At 45.0% G+C, this 22469-nt stretch overlaps 1 protein-coding gene across 1 annotated transcript; it reads left to right on the top strand.

The window, feature by feature from the left end:
- The first annotated feature begins 888 nt into the window (after window positions 1-888).
- On the top strand, window positions 889-20950 carry SMIM13 (small integral membrane protein 13). Its single transcript, XM_080939364.1, has 2 exons — window positions 889-1017; window positions 17028-20950. Exons 1-2 carry the CDS (start codon window positions 942-944, stop codon window positions 17213-17215), a joined length of 264 nt encoding a protein of 87 aa, XP_080795490.1. The 5' UTR covers window positions 889-941; the 3' UTR covers window positions 17216-20950.
- Window positions 20951-22469: the final 1519 nt, after the last annotated feature.

Below are 22469 nucleotides of genomic sequence, written 5' to 3'. Positions count from 1 at the left end.
GTGAAAACATAACACAACATCTGTAGCTGGGGGAGGGGGAAAGGCTTTCCAGAGTCTGATGTCTTTCAGTCTGGGGACTTATTTCCTCACAAGTATCTAACCTTTGCCAGCGGCAATAGGTTGGGTTCAAGTACAACCTGTTTTTCAGGCAACAGCCGTCGCCCCTTTTCCTTCTTGCTCACTAAAAACAATTTTGATTTTGAATTAGCTCCTGAAATGTAACTGGTGCCTTGGCACAGTCTAGAAAGGGAGACAGTCCAACGGACAGACTTGGAGAACAAGAGTCACCAGTCTATAAGTCAAAGGTGGTGGCTCAAGAACACCAAAGACTCAGGGGACGGGAAAGGAGAGCAAGGAGAAGCCCTGAGCAGCAGCGTTGACTCTTGGGAGTGGTAGTTCGTCTTTGGGCGGAAACCTGCAGCTCGCGCCGAACTTTGTACTACATTTCCCAGCAGGCCCTGCGCAGTGGCCGAGTCGCCGCGGAGTGAGTGCTTGGTGATGAGCTGCCGCGGGGGAGGGGGCGGGGAGCGGAGAAGCAGCTGCCGCGGCCTTGGGGAGTGGTTCACATCTGGCGTCTCCAAGGGCCGAGGGGACCTCGCGTGAGTCGCAGCCAGGGCCTGGCGTTCGCCGCGCTACCTCCAGCTCACGCTTTCCCCCTCGACGTCCGCCATGGCAGCGCGTCCGTCCGTCGCTGGCCTCTCCGCTCGCGGTGGCTCCAGCTCCCCGGAGCGATGAGGCGGTAGTGGCGCCCCGCGGCCCGCTCCTCCAGCGACTCGGTCGCCCCGGCCGGGGGCAGGTCTGCGGGCCGGTCGCGCCGCGGCCCGCCCCCGCACCGCCCAGTCCCGCCCTCTTGGGGCGCTGCCCTCGGGCACCCGCGGTCCATGCGGCCCCGCAGCTCTGCCGCCCGCCGCTGAGTCCGCGCCCACCCCCTAGCTCTCAAAATGTGGCACAACGTGGGGCTGACCCTGCTGGTGTTCGTGGCCACGCTGCTGATCGTCCTGTTGCTGATGGTGTGCGGTGAGTGGGGGCAACGCCGTGGGTGGTCGGGAAAGCGTGAATGGACAAGTGTTCACCTTGGTCACCTCGGTGGTCTCGGTGGCCACCTGGCCTCCCAAGATCGAGTTCAGAGGAGTCAAGCCTCCTGCTTAGGGCAGGTCGCCTGGGCATCACCGAGGAAAGCTCAGCGAACCTTCAGGGCTGGCATGGCATCCTGACTCTAGGTAGAAGCACGTTTCTGCTTCTCCGGCAGGTTTGTCCTTGGTTGTCATAATGCCACAGTCTGCTGAGATCTTTCACTGTGGCCTGGCCTCGAAGGAGAAGTGATCGGTTTCATCTTTTTATTTGGATGTTCTGAACCTAGTGAGAGATTTCATCACCTTTTGGGTTTCCAGCGCACGTGAAGTTGTTTGTTTACTTCAAGTTCAGGCTTTAACCAAATTCCGAGCAAGCGAGCAAGCATATGTGATAATGGGCAGAGACTAAAACACAGGGCTGTAACAAACTTCCAGGGTCAGGTAACCTAATTCTTGGTTCTGCTGTCGTGGTGATGTTTGGTTTGCTGTGTGTATTTCTCCTCTCAGAGTGAGGGGACGTTAAACTGTTCTCAAGGCGTGCTTTCAATCCCTCTTAATTCGTTATGCACATAGCTGATAACCACAGTTCTCAGCAAGGAGGCTGAACAATTGTGAAAATTTGGAAAATATTTCAAATAAGTGCCAGTGAGCATTTACTAGATCAAAGTATGGGTTTGAAGCGATGGACCATTGGGTTAAAATTTTATAAATACTGTAGTTTATTATTACATAGTTAATCCTCAGTCCAGTGACTGGACTTGGGAAAGATATGGTACATACATACTGAGATACCTATACGTGAGTTTAATCTTTGTCACCAATGCTGATTGAATCAAGGGCCTCACATATGCTAAGCACATGTTGAACTACAACCCTAAAATTTTTGACTAATTCTAGTGACTCTAGATCTAAAAAGTCCTTTCTTAAAACAGGGTCTCACTATGTAGCCCTGGCTGGCCTGGAGTTCACCATGTAGCCCAGGCTGGCCTTGACCTCATAGAGGTCCAACTGCCTCAGTCTTCCAAGAGCTAGGATTAAAGATGCCCCCTTTTCTTTTTTTTTTTTCATGACATAAAAAAAATAAATAAGTAAACAACACCTCCCAATTTTCTAATGTGTGAGCAAGGTGATTTCACTCATTGGTTTGTTTTTTTGTTTTTTTGTTTGAGGTGGGGTTCTCAGATAGACTAGGTTGGCATTGAACTTGCTGTGTGGTGGTGGGTGATCTTGACCTGCTGGCCCATAGAGTGCTTCACCCCATTTGTTCAGTGTTAGCATGGAACTGCAGCTTCTGGCAGGCTGGGCAATCTGTGCCCCCAGCTCAAGGCTCTTGAAATAAAAAGAAACAAATCCTTGAGCATTAGTTGGACGCTTGAAAGGATGAAGGCATGTGTCACCCTCTCTACTTGGAATGGGAACGTGACGTACAAGCCATGCTCCGTCTTGGACAGAACACCTGTCAAACTCGCTCTGAGACATTTTAATTCCCGATTGCTTTCTTACCTTTCACTGGCCACCGGGCTGCTTAGTTTTGCCAGTTTTTCTAAGCATGCCTCCTGCCATTAGTTTCAGGAAACCTACCGAGTGAGAGGAAAGGTCTGATACTTTAAAACTAACAGCCTTATCACGTAGTCCAAATACTGTTCCTTGTCGGGAAACTAATGACAGCCTGTTGTTCTGACTAGAAGGTGGTTGAAAGTTGAAGAGGGAAGGGGCAGACCAGACATGGGGTGCCATGTTAGCTGGGGCTTCATTTGTAGAACACCACAGACTGCCTCACCCCTCAGCCATTTGTTCTCACAGTGCTGGAGGCAGGAAGGGCTTTGGGCATCTCCCTTTGTCCTGTAGATGGCCATCATCTCTTGGTACTTTCATAGGGTCTTCCTACTGAAGTACCTGATACCATGGTGTCTCTGGGTCAGGGCCCTGGGCCCTGTGACCTTATTTCCTTTCCAGACAGCCACATTGGGAATTAGGACATGTAATATGTGCTGGAGGCCAGGATGTAGCTGAGTGGTTTAGGCATATGCCCTTAAAATAATTCTTACCTTTCTTGTAGTCATTGACTTGTTTGAGAACCTAGTTAATGCTTGGAAATTTGTCAAATGTCTAACATTTTTCTTTCTTACCAGCACTGTTTTTGGGTTTTTTTTTTTTTTTTTTTTTTTTTTTTTTTTTTGGTCTTATTTAGCAGATTTTGTTAAACCAACACAGCTCAGCAGCCTTTGCCCCTTAGACCAGGTCTCCTGTTTTTGTATCTCATCCAATTCTGCTGTCTTTCTGTTTAGTGCCCACTGAACACTGGATCGTAATCTGTCACCAAGTTGGCCCCAAGGAATGAAACTTGAGTAAAAATGAGTTTGCTGGAGAACCCTGTGCTATTTCCTAGCGAGGTTTTCCTTCTGTATACATTGGTTTCTTTTTCATTTTTTAAAAATCCATTTTAAAGTGTTCCATTCACTGAAGCTGAGGTGGGTAATGAATGGTTTCCGCCGTACTGAATGAGTGTTCACTCACTTGATAGTCCTTTCATATTGAGGGTTCTGCCCGAGAAGCACTTTGGGCTTTCATATACTGTGGTGTTTTCCTTCCACCAGGGCTGACAATCATTTCCACCCCCTCCCCACCCCCAAGACAAGATCTTACTGTCCTGGAACTCACTCTGTAGGCCAGGCTGGCCTCAAACTCACAGAGATCACTGGACTCTGCCTCCCGAGGGTGGGGATAAAGGAGTGTGCCACCACTTCCAGCTTCTCAGGTTACTTTAATAAAATACTGTGTTCAGCTTTTTAACCAAAGAAACTGTTTTAAAAGCCATAGTTCCTTTGGCCTATGTTTTATTTTAGCCTAGACTCTCTTTACTTATGCATGTCTTGGTATCCTTCATTGCTACAACTGATTTTGTAATTGTAATCAGTTAGTTGGGGAGGGGAGGGTGTGTAACCCAGGTTCTTGCACACTCCAGGCAAGTGACCTAACTGAGCTACATCCCTAAGCCCCCTGTATTGCTGTAGTGTCTATTCCTGGTTGTCAAGTTGACCACATCTGGAATGAACCACAATCCAGAATTGGGAGGTTCACCTGTGATTCTGATCTTGAGGCAGAGGCTATGAATCTTAGGACACTAAGGCAAGGAGATCTCTGAGCTCAAGGTCATCTGGGACAAAGAAGTCCCAGATCCAGTGTGGTGGTACACACCTTTAATATGGGACACACCGTCAGTTAGAGACCTACATAAGGACATTGCTCTCTCTGCCTGCTTGCCTTGTTGGACTGAGCATCTGCTAGGTTCTTGGACTTCACAGCTGCTGCCGACATTGTTAGGGAGTTGGACTACAGACTGAAATTCACCAACAAATAAATCCCTTGCTATGTAGAGACTACCCATAAGTTCTGTGACTCTAGAACCCTGATTAATACAGTTGCCGTCCACATGTGTACACAATCTACATAGTCAAGAAATAGTTCCCACGTGTTCAGTCTGTTGCTTGTTCCCATCCCTTCCCAAAGCTCTTTTTCCTTCTTAGCAGCTGTGGGTTCTCACACACTAAGCTGTGCTTTCTAAGAAAAGGTCCGTGAAAAACTGTTTTGAGAAGTTTTGATTTTCAGCCCTGATATTTGATCGATACTCTGAGTAGATCTGAGGTTGCAAATTACTTTTAGCTAGAGTTTTAAAATTGTTGCTCGTTTATTTTATTTTATTTTTCAGCTCCGGGGCTAATTTTGAGACATTCAGTGCTGCTCCATCTCTGCTCAGGTGACTTGGTTTCCCTTCTTTCTTGGTTCCTCGATCCAGATGCCTTTTCCATGGCCTTCTCTTCACTGGTGCACTGAGAAGTCAGGGCCTGCCTTGCTTCATTCTGCCTTCATCCATTTTTTATGTATACACACAACTGAGCACCCCTCTTCATTTCTGAAGTATTTTCTTTTAGATAAATGATCATTTCCTAATTTCCTTTTCTTACCCTGGACTCTTCTTGGACATCTAAAGAGAGTTTTGCTCTGGATGTCTTTGATATATTCATACTTAAAATCGAGGTTATTAAAACAGTAGGTTCCTGCCTGGCTGTGTGGAGGTGCATGCTTTTAATACCAGCACTTTGGAGGCAGAGGCAGGTGGATCTCTATGAGTTCAAGGACAGCCTGGTCTACAGAGTGAATTCCAGGACAGACTGGACTACACACAGAGAGACCTTGTCTCAAGCAAACACACAACCCATGAGAGCAACAGCAAGAAGCACCCATGGGTTCTCTGTTAGCCATAGGTTTAGCCATGCCCAGTGATTTGGTAATAACTTAGTGTTTATATGACACACACCCTCTGTTAATGTAGAGATCTATTCTTGGAGGGTGTCAACATATCTTTTTTTTTTCCCCAGAGAGGAATTCTCTTATTTTCTACTTGGATATTATAAAATTTTCTGCCTGTGTGAGTAGACTTTAGTCAGTTGCTTTTTCTTTTCTCCACCTCTTTCTGTGGTTCTTGAATGTAGTTTGTGTCCAACTGGTATACCCTTCTCTGTTATTAAGCTTATGAGATTAAACCAATATTGAGTGTGGAGATTCTCTGAAATAGGAAGGTTTACTGAGCGTTTACAGAATCTATCCTGAAAAAGCCGAGTCCCAGGGCAGGCTTTGCAGTTCCCACAGACCCATGGCAGTTGGATCTGAGAGCAGAGACCAGTTCTGTAGCAGCAGCCCTGTGAAGCTGGTCAGAGCCATACGGTCGGGAAGCACAAAGAGCCTAAGTTTCAGTCTAGGAGGGTAGTCCATGAGAGATATCCTGGGTAGTCTGAAGCTGGGCGTTCAGTCGGTGTGTATGTGAACAGATGGCTGCCAGGGGTTTAGGTCTGAGGTCTGACCTGCATCCTGCCCAGGGGTTAGTCTCAGCGTACTTCATACCTGCTTGCTTATGCAGTATCTTTATCTCTCTCCATCCATAGAAGTTTTTTTTAATCAGATCTTTTAAAAAAACAACTGATAATCTATTAAGGGTGGATTTAGGAGAACTCAGTCCTGCTTGAGGTGTTGGGAACAGTGTGCTTCCCATGACAGTCACTTGTACATTCTCACCCAGAAGCAGACGCAGTTCAGAAATTTCACCAAGGCGCCCCATGTGATTCTTTTCTCTGCATCTCTGGATAAGTCCCTCACCTCCAGAGACTGCACTTGTAGGCTAGGGGAATTGTAATCCAGTGAATTGACAATTCTGATTTTCTGGCATCTTCCAGTATCTAAAGCATGGCTATGGCGTAGCTTCCTGACTGACTTGTCCACAGAAACAGTGAGTCAGTGCAGCTCCCGTAGACTTAGCAGAGGCCTGGAAGGATGTGGTGCAGTGCTGTTCCTAGCAAACAAGGTTTGTGTGTTCACACGCATGTGTATGCGTGCATTCCCTAAAACTTTACTTCTTGTTCTAGAATCAGGTATTTATTTCTACAAAGTCTGTGTTTCAATGACTTTTGCATCAGATGTTGGTTTTTCTAGTAGGAAGTACAAACAGCGAGTTAATTGCCTTGTAAGGTAGAGACAACAGGATACTTGGAAAACAACTGGTTAATTGCAGCTTACTCACATGGTAGGTAGGAATGCGTGCGTGCGTGCGTGCATCTTGTCTAAGGATTAAGGCAGAAAGAAGTTGATTATCTTGCCAATTGAAACTGGCCTGTTGGAGACTGGGCTGTTCTCTAATACTGATTTCTTGACATCTCTTTACCCCTGATTCCTTGAGAAAGGTCAGGTAAATAGTTTAGCGCCAGCTTCAGGACATGAACGTAGGCAATACTGACTGATTTCAGTCTGGCTTGTTCAGAGGTTAGGAACAATGGCAGTCTGGTTATTATTTAACTCTTCCACTGAGAGCCAGAGACTTAAGTTGCTTTGTTCACTGTCTGTAGATCCTAGGTTAAGGAAGGGCTGGCACACAGCATACTAGGTCCTCATTTGAAGAATGAAGGAAAACCCCTCTGCTAATCATTGAAGTCCAATAATTGTTAAGTGTGGTGTTGACTAGGATTGCCTCAAACTACTAACTCTTATTCAGTGAAATATACTTACTAGATTCTTAGGTACATTTGCAGGAGAGGGTGTCAGGGATATCCCAAATTAACAAAGTACCATCTGTGTTTCCATGGACATCATCTTTCAGTTGGGAAGACAAACTGCAGGTAACTAGTAACACCAAGGCTTTAAGGTCATAGGTCACAGGTTATGATACTGCCCCTGAACAGAGGATGCCTTGTTTTATCTTATACCTTCACTAGGCTGCAAACTCAGACCCCTCTCCTTTAAACATCTGTAAAAAGCAAGGATTTCCTTTGTTCTGTGAGTTACTGTTGGAGCTCCTAGCTCAGCTTCTCTCTCTTGAGTGTCTAGCCCCACTAAACCAGAAATGTCTTGGTGACTTTATCTACCTGGACCAGTTTTATTTTTATTGATTGGTTAAGATAGGGTTTCGCTATGTACCCCTGGCTGCCCTGGAATTCTCAGATACTCACCTGCCTCTGCCTTCAGTGTGCTTGGATTAAAGGCTTGGGCCACTATGTATGGCAGAATATTAATTATGTAAAATATTGGTTATCTGACAACCTCACCAGCTCTGAGTCTTTACCTAAATCACACTTCTGTTTTCCTATAGACCCTGCAGGATGGATCAATCTTCCTTATCTCCTGCTCACTGGGCTAGGTGTCATACCCATTCGAATAATATCTGATGTGATTTCTGAGGTACAAAGATAACTACAATCTGGTTCTGTCTTTAAGACATAAGCTGGACAGGGATCCAGCTTCGTCATTTACAAACATTTCAGGCATCTGAAAGGTACCATTAATGTAGGTATGCTCTACTCACGGATGAGGCTCCCATGGATGTTTATGCCTTTGTCATTCTCCTTTCAAACAGATCCCCCCTCTGAGTTTATCTCTGTATTATCATGAAAAATAGATTTGGCACAAAGTCCTTGAAAGCCCAGTTCCCTTACCCTGGCCTATGTGGTAGCATCAGCATGCTGTCAGGACTCTCACAGCCAGAGTTTAGCCCAGGAAGTATTCCTCAGGCCCCCAGATTACTTTAGGATAAGGACTGGTCACCAGAGACATCAAGCATGTGATTGGAGACTGGGGAGTCTCAGCCCCTCAGCCTGACTTCTAGAGGGTGCGGAGAGACATGGAGCCCGTGTGTACTACCAGAACCCAGGATACTGCTGTGTCTGGCATGGAGCTCTTTATGCAGATCAGGCAAACCTTGAACTCAGAGTGATCCACCTGCCTCTGCTTCCTGACTGCTGGGACTAGAAGCATACAGTATCACATGAGGCACATGTAAGGATTTTAACAGACACATGTATAGCTACTGACTATTTAATGCCAGCATTAACTCTGAAGGTTCCTACTGGATTATATACTAACTACAAATCCATCCAAAACCGCGGGTGCCTTTTTACACAGGCACTGAACAATTCTATTAGTCAAATAGACCCGAAACTGCAAAATCCAGAATACACTATTCAAAAACAGGCATGAATGACCATGCCTAATTCTTTAAGGAGCACCGTATCCCCTGACCAATTCCAGTGTACAGGGCTACACTGGGGACTGTATTGTAGTGTCTGTAGTGAATTTGATCATGCTTCGTCCCTGAAACAGTGCCTTGTCATACCTTCTGCCACAAAACCCCACGAACTTGATCTGCTTAAATTCATTGTTGTGTCCTAAGTTAGCTGTAAAATGAGCCTTTCCTCCTGCCCCCAAGCTCCCAGAATAATGACTCTGAGACTTAACATATATTTACAAACACCTTGGCCGGGTTCCCAGTTAGATCATAACTTAAAATCCTATTTATTCTTAGTTCTGCCAGGTGGTTGGTTACTTCTGTTCAGTTTCCATCATGCTTCTGTCTGCCTCCTATGTTCCCAAGTGAATTCTCCATCCCCATACCAATATTCAGTCTCCCTACAGGATGTCCCATCTTCTATTTCCTGCTTAAGCTTATAGGCCAGTCATCATTTTATTGATAGGTGCTGCATCCATACAGTACACAAGAGATTCTCACTACAGTTAGCTTGCTGGCTCTCTTTGCAACTTGTGCATATAATCCCAGAATTTGGGAGGCTGAGGCAGGAGGATCTTAAAGTTTGAGGCCAGCTGGCTCCTTTAGCAAGACTCTGTCTTAAAAGGGGATAGGAGGTAGCAACCAACCCCAGTGGCTTACAGATCTTTATTTGTATGGCTGCTTTTCTGAGTTCTTACTCAAAAAGTAACTTTTCTTTTTCCCCTTCCTCTCTATTCTTCAGCTATTGGCCCAGATCTTAAGCATACTTGCTCATACTCTGGACATTCCTCCTGCTCTTTCTCCTGCTCCTCCTGCTGCTCCTCCTCCTGCTCCTCCTGCTCCTGCTGCTCCTCCTCCTGCTGCTCCTCCTTCTGCTCCTCCTTCTGCTGCTCCTCCTCCTGCTCCTGGTGCTCCTCCTCCTGCTCTTCCTTCTGCTCCTCCTTCTGCTGCTCCTCCTCCTTCTGCTCCTCCTTCTGCTGCTCCTCCTCCTGCTTCTCCTTCTGCTCCTCCTCCTATCTTCCTCCTGCTCTTCCCAGTGCACTTTCCTGCTGACCTCCACTGCTGAACCCTTTTTCTTGGACCATAACCCAGGGCATGACTTTCTTCCCCTTTTTCTGTCCTTCCTCCCAGCAGCTGCTCTCAGAACCCAGGGCCTCTGTTACCGGCCAGTTTTTCTGCCTTACACTGCTTATCAGTTTAAGGGTGGAACAAGGCTCAAACCCACCTTTTAAAAAGTTATAAAGAACTCATGTTAACAGTCAGCCTTGGTGTAAATAGATTGTAAATAGAGTCTCTCTCTTCTCCCCTTTCTCCTTCCTGTTTTTCTTTCTAAATCCTGGGACATGGTGCAATGCTCATGTCCATAGAACAAGAGTAAGCAAAAAGTTTGTTCTTCAAGCTGTGCTTCTGTGAGCTTGCTCATATGCTACAGGGCCTAAGGCGATAAATACTTCTCAGTTAAAGGCTACCGGGGTCTTAACGTGTTCTCTTTTCCCATCCTCCTGTTCCCCCAATACACACAAAACACCTTGGAGAACTTATCCCTCCATCCTGGAGTTCAGGCTAGGTCCTTTCCACTCTGCCGCTTAGCCAGAGGCTTAGCCAGGCATGGTGACACCTTTAATCCCAGCCCTGGAGGCAGAGGCAGGCGGAGCTCTGATTTGAGGGCAGCCTGGTCTGCACGAGTTCAAAGACAGGTAGTGAGACTGTCTCAAACCCAAACAGAAGATGAGGAAGCACAGCCGCTAGATTGACAGGGTCTGTGGGATGATTCCTGAAGTCTGATGTCTGAGAGCCCCTAGCAGACTGGGAAATGCTCAGTTTGAGTCTTACCCGTAGGAACTGCGGCAGTAGGGCGTCTTAAAGTAGGGTCATTACACTGAGTTCTTTTCTTTTTTTTAAACCATGTTTTATGTTTATAGTGAACCTTGTATCTCAGGAAGAATGGTCTCCTCATCTTCCTCTGGGCCAACCGTGGCCCCCACTCCAAGTAGTTGCTCTTCTCTGTAGGTTGCAGACTTGTGCAGTGTAGACAGACACTAATAGGTATTGTGTGTTGATGTTTTAAAGGGTTCTGGGAAGGTTTTGTTACTTTGTTTTTTGATGCAGGGTCTTGCTCTAGCCCAGGCTAGCCTAGGCTCATTAGCCTCCTGTTTCCAGCTCACCTCCCAAGGATGATAATAGGTACCACCAAGTCCAGTTCTTTAGATAAACTTTAGCTAGCAGATTTTTCTGTGAGCCGGAGATGTGTTAGTGTGCTGTAATCTTATTTGGAAGGCTTGTACATCAGAATTGCCCCAAGTGTAAGGTTAGCCTGGACTATACCTCAAGTTCTAGGTGTGACCTTATCTCAGAAAGCAAGCCAACAAAACCTGTCTGGGTGGGTTGAGCAGCTTCTGTAGTGGGATTGCCCTGGGAGTCTTACCCAGTGAAGAGGAATTTACAAAGTCTTAGCTACTATGTCCATTCTCCTCAGATTTCTAAAACTACCCACTCCTTCTCAGGAGTGCTGAGGTAAACATGCAGGGAAAAACACCACAGCAAGACAATGACTGGTTCATGAGGACTAATCAAGTTAACTACCAACCAACTAACCACCAGGTGGACTTTCAGATACCCTTGTAAGTTTTTAAGACCCCCCTCCCCCTTTGGTCTTAGAGCCTCTGTTACTTAAACACAAGCTGCCTTACTGAGCTAGGAGAGCTACACAATGCTCTGCTTAGGGTTTATTTGTCATAAGGTGGGGACAGATACCATGCTGTGGTCGGTCCCTCAGGACAGTCTAAATTGAATGATACTGTGGCTGGTAGCTGATATGTACAAAGCTTTTTCTTAGAGTACTTGTCCCCAAAGTTGAAAAGAAATAGTGGTTTCTTTTCCTGTCTAACTCAGCTCTGGAGTATGTCTTATCAGGCTTTTCTGGGACGGCAGTAGCTCAGTGATCACTATGCTAAAACCTGCTTTCTTAGGATATGTGCACTGGCATTTACAGTAGTTTCTTTTCTAATGTAAACTTCTTGGGTTGTTATTTGTTTAACTGTTGAGTTTTCATTATCATCTTTTGTTCAGACTGACATTTTATATAAACTATTTCTATGCACCAGACACTGATTACAGACACCTTCTATCTCTTCCAGCCTTCCCTTTGCCTTTCCCCTGCATGCACTTCCCGCCCTGTCACTTCCCTGCACCGAGTGTCCGTCCTCTGGCTGCCCACAGGAGATCTCTGTGTTCACGGTGTAAGGTTCTCCCCTCAGTCGCTCTGTGGGAAGCACCGGACTCTTGTCCTTCCCACCAGCTGGGGCTCACCCTCTCCTACTGCTTGGAGGGAGATAGAGGCATGTTTGGTGAGTTTGTCTAGAAGTGTGAGTGGTTGGTGGGTTAGCAGGACACCTTGGGAAAATGGAGAGTATATATGTGGCAGCCATGGCAACCATGACAACCATAGCCTTTGGGATTCTACCTTCTACTAAATCTCACCCCACCCTTAACCCCCAGGACTGAATCTCAGTTTTGTTCAAGTTGAGAGGAAGAGGGCCTGCTCCAAGAGTGTGTTTTCATACAAACTTCTGGATTGCTGCTGTCCTTCTGTAGACTTCTGTCCCGGGCACAGCCTTCTCTTGATGGTCCCACAGGGGACTGCCATTGTCCTGGGCACGGCCTTCTCTTGATGGTCCCACAGGGGACTGCCATTGTCTCAGGCTTGGTCTTCTCTTGATGGTCCCACAGGGACTGCCATTGTCCTGGGGGCATGGCCTTCTCTTGATGGTCCCACAGGGGACTGCCATTGTCTCAGGCATGGCCTTCTCTTGATGGTCCCACAGGGACTGCCACTGTTGTGAGGGCTTGTTAGTGCTTTCTCATCTGAGACTTTTGTTATCTTTTTTCTCATTCTTTATTTTTTAAATGTATTTGTTTTTATTTTATGTACATTGGTATTTTGCCAGATCCTCTGGAACAGGAGTTAGAGACAGTTGGGAGTACTCTGTGGGTACACATACATGTATACACACATATAACCATGTATACTCATTGTGGGACATTTTAGTTGAGTAGAATGGCATTGTGGAACCAACGCTGGTCCCCATTTTGACCTACAGACTTGTGCACTGACTAGCTGACACTAAAACTGACCTATTCAAGGGACACACGTGTTGAAACAATCTTGGGGAAAGCAGAGTTGGTGACTTCAGCCTTCAGCTGGTATGGCAGCATTAAGATGAGCATACAGGGAATTAAAAGCCAGAAGAAAATTACCATTTATGAGTGTGTTTGACCAGACATCCAAGAGAAAAGTCCTTTCAGTGAATGAGCTGGGACAAATTGATATTCATACACTAATGAATAAATTTGGACCTACCTCTCCAGCTGGAGACGTAGAAGACGGGCAGGTGTAGATCTTAACCATCTTGGATTAGCCAGTAGTTTCCTCTAAGTGATACCACAAGCCCAGGCAGCCAAGTTAACAGTGATTTACTGGGTTTTGTTGCATGAAATTTTAAAACACGTTTTCTCTTTTGACTGGGCCCTAGGTCCATACTCCCAGCTTAGCTCCGGATTCCTTGCAACCAACCTCCAAGCTGGGAAAGCTGGAGTTGCTGTCTTCATTCTATGGGCTCCTTCTCAGCTTTACTCTGCGACTCCAGGCCAGCTCTGCCAAGACACCAGTTACTGCCCCAGCTGCTCTTTCTCTACCCACCTTAGCTCCACAGAAGAACACTAGACAGCTTCAATATTTTAAAACTAGCCAGATCACACAACTGCTGGGCACTGGACTCCTGCCCTAATCTTATCAGCTAACCTATGCCGGCTGGACTATGTCAGCCAGCCTCCGCCACAGTGGGGGCTGCTGGTTCTGGCTCTCTGAAGATCTTACAAGGTTGTTTGTGCTTCTTGTTCCAAAGCCTGGCCAAAGCGCCTCTCTCCATCTTCCTGGGACCAGAATTCCCACCTTCACCCTTTGCCCAGCGATTGCTTCTGCCTTTTTTATTGATCAAATCAAGAACCAGTTAGGGAAACAGCACCTCCCCTACAGGTTTCATCAGAACTAAATGTTCTGCAGAAGTCATTCCAAAATAGTGAAAAGACACTGGATGGGAGGGAAGGCGAAGAGCATCTACTGTCTACAGCACACGAGAGCTTACAACATAAGGATTAAGACACCAACAACCCCCTCCGACCTTTAAACTGAGCAGCAGAATCAGATAAATACTTTTAAAAGCAAAACCAAAAAATTGACATTTAAAAAACCAGAAACTTGTTATTACTTATGAAGATTTGTGACAATCAGATCCGCCACTCTAGTGTGCCGTTTCATACCTAGTAGGTCATGAAGTGTGGGTAGGAAGTGGGAAGCAGGACCTCACACGCCCTGGTGAGATTGTGTGGCGGTGTGGCTACCAACAAGCACGGATCTTGAAAAGAGGTGTGAGAAATGAGGCCATGTCCCATGCTCCCAGTGGGTAAACCCAAGTCACGTGATGCACTCAGAGACTGCTAGTGTGAGAATGGTGCATGGCTGCTGTGCTGTGCTAGTGCTGCTGTGTGAGCGCTAGCCTGACACAGGACTTTCCTACATTGTTGAAGTTACTGGCAGCGCAGTTTGGAAGGAAGAGGGGGTGAAATCTAATGGGAAGTCTCTGACAACTGCTATCATGTTCAGCTTGTTGTTTTATAGATTTTCTCCTTTTTTTTCTCCCCCATCCTCCCTCCTTTTTTAGACAGGGTCTCACTATATAGCCTTGGCTGGTCTGGAGATCATTGTGTAGACCAGGCTGGCCTCAAACATACAGACATCTACTTTCCTCTGTGTTCCAGGTACTGGGTGTAGTCATTCCCTCCAGCTATGATGGGATTCTTACAAAGTACCAGGATCCTTTCTCTTTCTGTTGCCTATTTGCTTGCTTTGTCTTTGCTAGCTTGTTTTGTTTTGGAAGACAAAGTCTCCTGGATCGAAGGCTACCTCAGACTCCCTATGTAGTCAAGGATACCCTTCAACCTCTGATTTTGGTGCTTCCACTTGCTTGTGTTGGGATTAAAGGTGTGCACACCACACCTGGTTTTATGTGCTTCTGGGAACTAAACCAGGGCTTTATACAACTAGATAAGCTCTCTGTCAGCAGAGGTCCTTCCTCAGCCATGGATGGCCTGGGAATTGTTTTAGGGTTGGTGCACTTGCCCTGGTGTTCAGGGAGTGTTGACTATACAACCTTCGGAATATATCAGAAGCCATTAAATTGTATGCTTCAAGAGGATAAGCTTGATATGTGAATCATATCTATAAAAATACACTTTGAAGAAACAGATTTCCCTGCCCTCCTGCCCTGCTAGCATTTGCATTCATGTTAGGTGAGGGATTCATGGGGCCCTTGTTAGCGACAGGCACCTAAACTTCCTCAGTAGCTCTTCTCCCAGTCCTCAGAGTGCAGCTTTATGTGTCTTGGGTCAGAAGCAGGGTCTGCCTGTCTGGTCTTTTCTCTAATCGCTCCACCTATTCAGCAGAGAATTATGGGTAAGAATAGAGCATGTTATTTAGGAATATCATCAAAATACTATTTTACAAAGCTAGGGCATTTATGCATATGGTTGGCCCAAAATACTCTGGGTGTTCTCTGGTCAACATGCAGAATTCAGGCTTAAAAGAAGGCAAAAACCCAAGAAATGGGCTAAGTTTCCAAGGTTGGTCTTTTTGTGGTAAATAGTGAATGTTGTGCTTTTTTTCATAAATGACTGTAAGAAATAAGACAAAGTAAGCACTGCTCCTACATGGTGGCCAGGATTCTGGCCTAGTTTAACACGGTGGAAGAGCTGTTGGGCTCTGTTTCCATGAAGTCCATGTCATGAGAAAATGCAATGGCCTGCTGGCCTTTTCGAATCAATGGTGTGATGGAAACATGGTGCCAAGGCTGACTTGCCTGACTTTGTTCTGCTCTTAAAGCTTGGGGCATGTAGTGATGAGGTTTTAGCTACTCAGATTTATGCTCCTGGCAGTCACGATCCCACTGCCCTGGAAGTGTATGGATCTGTGAATAGAACATGTGTGTGTGCGCGTGCGCGCGCGCGCGCGCGCGCGCGCGCGCGCGCGCACACACACACACACACACACACACACACACACACACACACACACACACACAGAGTTATTTTAAAATGCCTTGCCTACCTCAAAGGCTGGGTACTCCTAATCCTCCCTTGCTACTCCAGGCCCAACTGGGGGAAGTGGCCAGCGGTTGCCCACCTGAATCCTCACATGGCTTTATCCTCTATACCTCCTATCGGTCTCCTGATACTTCATGATGATCGTCTGTCTCATTTTCCCAGTTCCTAGCCTGAGCAACTCTAAGGGTCCTATTCTGTCTCCCGTTACCCAGCCATTAGCCACTGGCATCTTTATTGGTCAATCAAAACCCAATTGGGGATAAGGACTTTATCGTTTGGACATGCAGATTCCTGATTGAATCAAGGCATTAGAACCAGTCTTCAACAGGGGCAAGCCACCTTTAGTTTACGTAACTGATCCTTTAGTGGGCAACATTTCTTCCTTAAAGAATTTGATGTGAAAATGTCATTTTCTAAAAATCTTGAACTTTGGCAGTTGCTTCACAGGCTTTATTTTTTTTCTGTTTTGTAATTGTAGAAATTTCATAGTTTTCTATGAAATGGTCCATAAACCAGCAGTTCTCAACCTGCGGGTCATGACCCTTCGAGAAACCTCAAGCTCCCAAAATATTTATATTACAATTTACAGTAGCAAAATTACAGTTAAAAAACAGTATCAAGAAACACTGTTCTGGTGTGGTCAGCACAGCGTGAGGAACTGTGTTAAAGGTCCTTAGGAAGGCTGAGACACTGCTGTAAACTCTGTCCATAGTGTCAGCTGTGTCCTTCCACTGTGGTGGCACAGTGACCTTTCAGTCTGCCTCACCTTGAGCAGAGCTGAGGTGGGGTATGTCTGCTCGCTAGTGCATCTCTTTTCTACAGAAACACTCCCCTCACGCTTGATCTTAGAACAGCGAGTACTCCTACTTAATCCAAAACTCATAAATATGTGTACAGAGGGTTGGCACTGGAGACTGGAATCTTACCACAGAGCCCAGGCTAGCCTTGAACTTGGCATCTACCTGCCTCAGTCCCCCAGCAGTCTGTGCAAACATCCCCCACATCATTATAATGTTAATTCTGGATTCTAAATTCCATGAGAACAGGAAGTTGTTCTCCTGTATAATTCTGGAAACTCTTCCCATGCCTTTCATATCATAAGTCCTTATGTTTGATGTATGAACGCATAGTGTACACTGCATGTTTATAATAGACATTTCAGAAAACTGTATTGTTCTGAGTTGAAAACAATGGAATAATTTGTCTTAATTTTTTGTTCTTTGGTTTTTGTTTTTGTCTTTCTCTAGGTTGGTATTTTGTATGGCATCTATTTTTATCTAAATTCAAGTTTCTTCGGGAGCTGGTGGGAGACACAGGATCCCAGGAAGGAGATAATGAGCAGCCTTCAGGTTCTGAAACAGAAGAAGACCCTTCAGCCTCGCCACACAAGATCAGATCTGCTCGCCAGCGAAGGCCGCCGGTCGATGGCCACTGAGCAGGCAACAGTTTCTTAGAGTATGATCTAAGGCAGTTGTGAGTCTCTGTCCTTAGTGACCTAGCTTTGAAAGTTACTAAGTGACCAAGGAACATTTGCAATTGGATTTATATCCAGTTCAAAAAAAGATTTACACGTAAGCCATATAGAAATAAAGGGAATTTAAACCAAATCGGGCCATCGCAGATGGCGTCGCAGATTTCATCGTGGACGTTTCGCTTCACTGGGTCTCCTTAATACACTTATTTGCTGGACGTATTCTTTCTTTTTTCTTTTTCTTTTTTAAAAGTGCACTGGTATAAATCTGTAAACATTTCAGGCTTAAAAAAACATGTTATTAGTATTAAAGTGTACCCTTTTCTTGACATTCTAACTTGTCGGAAATTGAGACGGATGTCATTACTGTCAGCAGGTGATATTGTGTCATTATCCTAACTCATGCATATGTGACTCTGCAGCTGTCACAGTGTCATTACCTCAGCTGATGTGCATATTGTTGGTATCAAATATTTCAGGTTTAATTGGCATTTAAAAGACAGCACTATGACTCAGCATTGAAATGAAAGGTTATTGTGTGTGGAAAGCCATGGAGACAGCACTGGAGCATTTTTGATATTCGTGATGCCAACATTTGTGGCTGAAGAAATGATCACAATTCTATATTTTCTTGCAAAGAAACAGCAAATGCTTTACAGGACTTAAGAAAGGAAGAGACCCACAAGTTGATGAAGCTGTGCTGTATTTTGTCAGCAAGGCACTTAAACAGTTGCCTTTCTTCATGCCAAGTGATTGCAGAGGCAGGAGAAATTGCCAAAATCCTCAGAATTGATCTTAACAAAATTTAAAGCAGAGAGAGGCTCGTATGACCACTAAACAGAGAGGAATGCCATGAAGGCATCCAAGGTTTTCTCCAGAGCTGCCTGGCAGAATTAGACAAAAGGCAGTGGGAGCAACCTTCTGGCAATGCTGCATGGCCAGTGCTATTGCTGTGGGTGGGAAAGTACCGATTCCTACAACCAGTTTGAGGTGATTTGGAAGAGGGGGGGGCTTGGAATATGAAGTTACAGTTACAACTTAACCAGTTTATTTCACACAGTTGTTACATAGGCACAAGATTTTTGTGATAAAATATTTCGGAACATGGGATAAATGCAAAATGAAAATATTTCTTTGATACCAGGCACATGCTGTAGCTTAATGGGCAATGCTTTCTCTTAGAGATACGTATGGTTCATCCTAATAGATGACCACTTAGATTAGGTAAAAGTCCTAACATGTAAATTTACTTTTCAGGATCGCAGTTATTTATTGGAGAATTTAAGTGTAAATCTTACAGTGTTAACAGTTATTTTTTATGAAATACTTTGAGGGCAAACCTACTGGGCGTTTTAGCATTGTAGTTATGAATCTAAGAGCTGTCTTTATGGAGAATGAGATCAGTCCCTCCTTTATATGGGGATTTATGTTCTGGGCTCGTGGTGTAGAGAAAGTACTTCATGAACAGCTATTCATTGACAAGACCTCAAGAGTACTAGGGCTTGAGGAAGTACTGGATGAAAATGCCTGCTTGACTGTGTAAAATGCCTCTTGCCAGGAGTCCATGTTTGTTTTAACTGAACTTTGGACTGTTTACTAGAGAAGAGCGATGGATTGGGGAACCTTCTAGTGTTGTCTGCTTCCTACGGAATGAGCTGCAAGGCCAAGTTCCTTCCTCGTTCTTGTTCTTCACGTGTTTAGTCTCATTTGTTACCTCGTCCTTTTCCCTGGCAGATGCTGTTTGTTCATTGTCTACTGGCACTGCCCAAGTTGAGTTCCTAAAGATGTAGACATCGTAGCCCTTTGTATACACTGGCAGGGAAGTTACAGGAGACAACCTTCAACTGTACATTTTCTGGGGAAGATCCCCAATTGCTTGAGAGTGGGTGCAGTCATCTGCCTTCTTTATGGGCCGTGACTAGAAGGCACAAAGCAGTGACACTGTTCCTAGCATTGATCTTTAGCATTTAGTATTTCTTATACTAACTAAATATTTTTAAACCGGTCAAGATGCCCCAGGGCATCTTGGTACCAGGAGGATGTTTACATTAGATTTTTTTTTTCATAATCTAATGTTTTGAGTTTCAAGTTTTCATTGTTGCTAATGTTTTGTGGTGGATATCTAAGGGTTAGAAGCCAATAGGAAAAACCTTTAAGTAGCAGGTGAGCGCTCTGTTGTATCAGTATTAAAGAGTGACGGCCAATGTAACTGTCCCCTCCAATCTGTAACAAGGCCCAAACTAATTCCTGCAAAACTACATAAAGGGCATTATTTATTGGTATTTATGTTCCTCGCATATCTGATAGAACTAATAAATACTGTGCTTGGCCCAAGAAATAATACCTTATGGTGTAATAGCTCATATTTGGCAGGTTTTAACTTAACTAAACATTCTGGATGCCACTATAAAGAATCTAAGGCATATAGTCCTTTGTGTAAGATTGGTTTCTTGGACCTCCTTTAACCAAGAGAGGGAAGAGAAAGCATCCCTGCAGGGTTCCTTATGTGCTGTGGATTTCTGCCCTGTTTCCTGTTTTGTTTTAGAACTTATATAGCTGTTAGGACTATTAGACCTGTATTCTCAGGCTCTCAGTGCAAGGGGTGTACTTTACAGTTTAAAGATGCCGCGGACAGATACTAGAGTCTTGCTTGAACCCTTTCAGAAATAATGCTATATCTGAGGATCAATTAGATACTCGAGGACTCAGGTAGATTGCTACAGTTCCTTCTCTGCCAACCCTTCTTAAAGGTGTGTGTGTGTGTGTGTGTGTGTGTGTGTGTGTGTGTGTGCGCGCGTGTGCGAGAGTGTGTGCCCATGTGGTGGCATGGCTCAGATTTAAATGCCAAATACTCTGAAAGTTTGTATAACAGCTGAGGCATTAGCACATGCCCGAGGGAAGCAATGGCTTCCCACAGTGAAGTAGATACTGGTCAGCCCTTTCATCAACATCTTGACCCCCTTTCTTTAGATTAGGCTTAAAAACCATTTGAAAGTGGTGTTTTACTAAAGTTTAAGATAAGTATGTACTGACATCTAAAACACCATGAGAAGTAGTCCATGTTTCCTGTTAAGAGGAATAATCTGAATCCACAGTGCAATGTTTTTTACAGTCAGCTTTTCTCGGAAGGTATCTGACTGACTGGTAACCAGTGTAACTGCAGATCTCAACTGGTAAACTTAAGTGCTTTTATATTTGAAGCTGACTTTATAAAGCCAATAAGCAGTGTGAGAGCATAGAGATGCTCAGGTGACTGTAGAATGGTTTATAGAATATAGAATTAAGGAACCTTGTATATTGTCTTCTGTTAAAGTGTCCCAGGGTTTGAAACTTCTAACAGGTTCCATCTTATTCTGTATTAGTGGAAGCTGCACCTCCATTGTTAGTGCACATGCTGTCTGTTCAGGACTGTCTAGCATTAGCCTCTTTACCAGTCCCGTGCACAACTGTTCTCCAGATACTGCTGCTGTGGTTTCTTAAGGAGCCTTCCGTCCTGTGCTGTGATGCGTTTTCATCTTGCTGCTTGACAGATACTCTGTGAGGAGTTGGAATTGTGTATGTTAATAGTACTTGTGTATAACAAGTTGTAAAATACAGAGAAGGGATATGCAAATGAATGGTGTTCCTGTCTTAGAAGATCTAATGCTTCCATGGTTTATGTGTTTTAACTTTCTCTTTAAACTGCACAGAATAAATGAAAATGAAAAAACAAGCACATGTGTCTCGTTGAGTCACATAATGACTGTGATGGGTACTTTGGAAATGATGGGATTAAAGCCATTTTTTTCCCTGTGGTCCATCCTTCAGCACCCCATTTCACCAACTTAAAAGTCTAGGAATTGGGAGGATAGCTGTAACATCTGTCATGCTAAGAAGTTAATCAGCACAGAGCCTAAAACACACAGATAGCACAGCCCTGCTGGTGTGCTTAGTCACACGCCCACCCACCAGCACCTCAAGTCTTTGCTACTTTGCTTAGCCTCAGCCATGTTCTGCCTTTGTTAGCACTGACTGCCAGAAAGGCCAAGGGGACTCAACACTGCCAAGTGAGAAGATGGGAGGGGGCTGTGAGAGCCCTTTGGAACTAGAAGACCATGGATTCCAATGCTCGCCCAGGTGCCAAGAACACAGAATAAAAGAAAAGAGACTGTCAGGCCTTGGCTTTGTAGGTAAGGCAGGTCTATCTTAGAGATTTCTGGGGCTTGGTCCGGGATCTGGGCTGGTTAGGAGATTCACTTCTGGTGCTGAAGGCTTGGGATGGTGGTAGCACTTAAAGGAGAAGGACATACAGGATGGAGAAGCTATGGGGATGCTGTGGCCCAAATGCTGGCATAAAGATGATTATGGAAGACACGAAGAGGGCACCAGTAAAAGCTTCAGTAGGAGTTTTCCAGGTTGTAGAAAAGGGTTGGCCTGGTGCAGCTTTGTCTTCAAATGCTTAATTCTGTACCCCAAAATCTGGTTGCCCCAACACCAGTGAATTCTCATGTACACCTGCTTTGGTTGTGCAAACCTTGCTCTCTAAGTTAATTGGTCAATAAAAGGCTGTGATTGGGCAGTAGAGAGGAGGGCAGAACTTCCTGGGAGGGAAAGGGGAACCCTGGAAAGAAGTAGGTAGGCCCCTTTGCCAGGAGATATCAGTGGAGATGGACCTGACTGTGTGCCTGGAAGATGAAGCTTGCCATGTGGCTGGACGTGGGTAGGTGAGCTATTGAGAGTCTACCCAACTAAAGCCCAGGCTTTGAAATACTAAAAGTTCTCTGATTATTTAGGAAACTAGCTTGTCAAGGAATAACTCCCACTGTATTAATATGTACAGAATATTATTCTTTAGACATGCAAAGCATACACAATAACAGGTAACTACGAATACATGTTTCCTAGATCAAGAATGCAAATGGTTTGAGGGTAGGGGTGTGTGAAAGATCTAGACCACAACGCACCTTGTATGTAACGACACAGGCTTTGACGTTCAAGCCACATGTGATAACACTGAAATATTTTTGAGATAGCTGCTCTCTGCATATATCTCAGGCTGACCTCAAGTCACTGGGTGCAAGTATTGCAGTCCTGCATAATTACACCAGGTTTGAATTATTTTAAAAATGAGAACACATCGATTTTCTTAAGATACTGAAGGGCTATTCCCTTAGGTGCCTGGACTGAGTGCAGATGGCTTAGAAAGATGAGGACAGATTCGATACTGTAAACAGGATGT

Source organism: Micromys minutus (genome assembly GCF_963924665.1).
Source record: "Micromys minutus genome assembly, chromosome: 1".
Taxonomy (NCBI): domain Eukaryota; kingdom Metazoa; phylum Chordata; class Mammalia; order Rodentia; family Muridae; genus Micromys; species Micromys minutus.
Note: the sequence above shows the minus strand (reverse complement) of the source record. Positions and strands in the feature narration are given on the sequence as shown.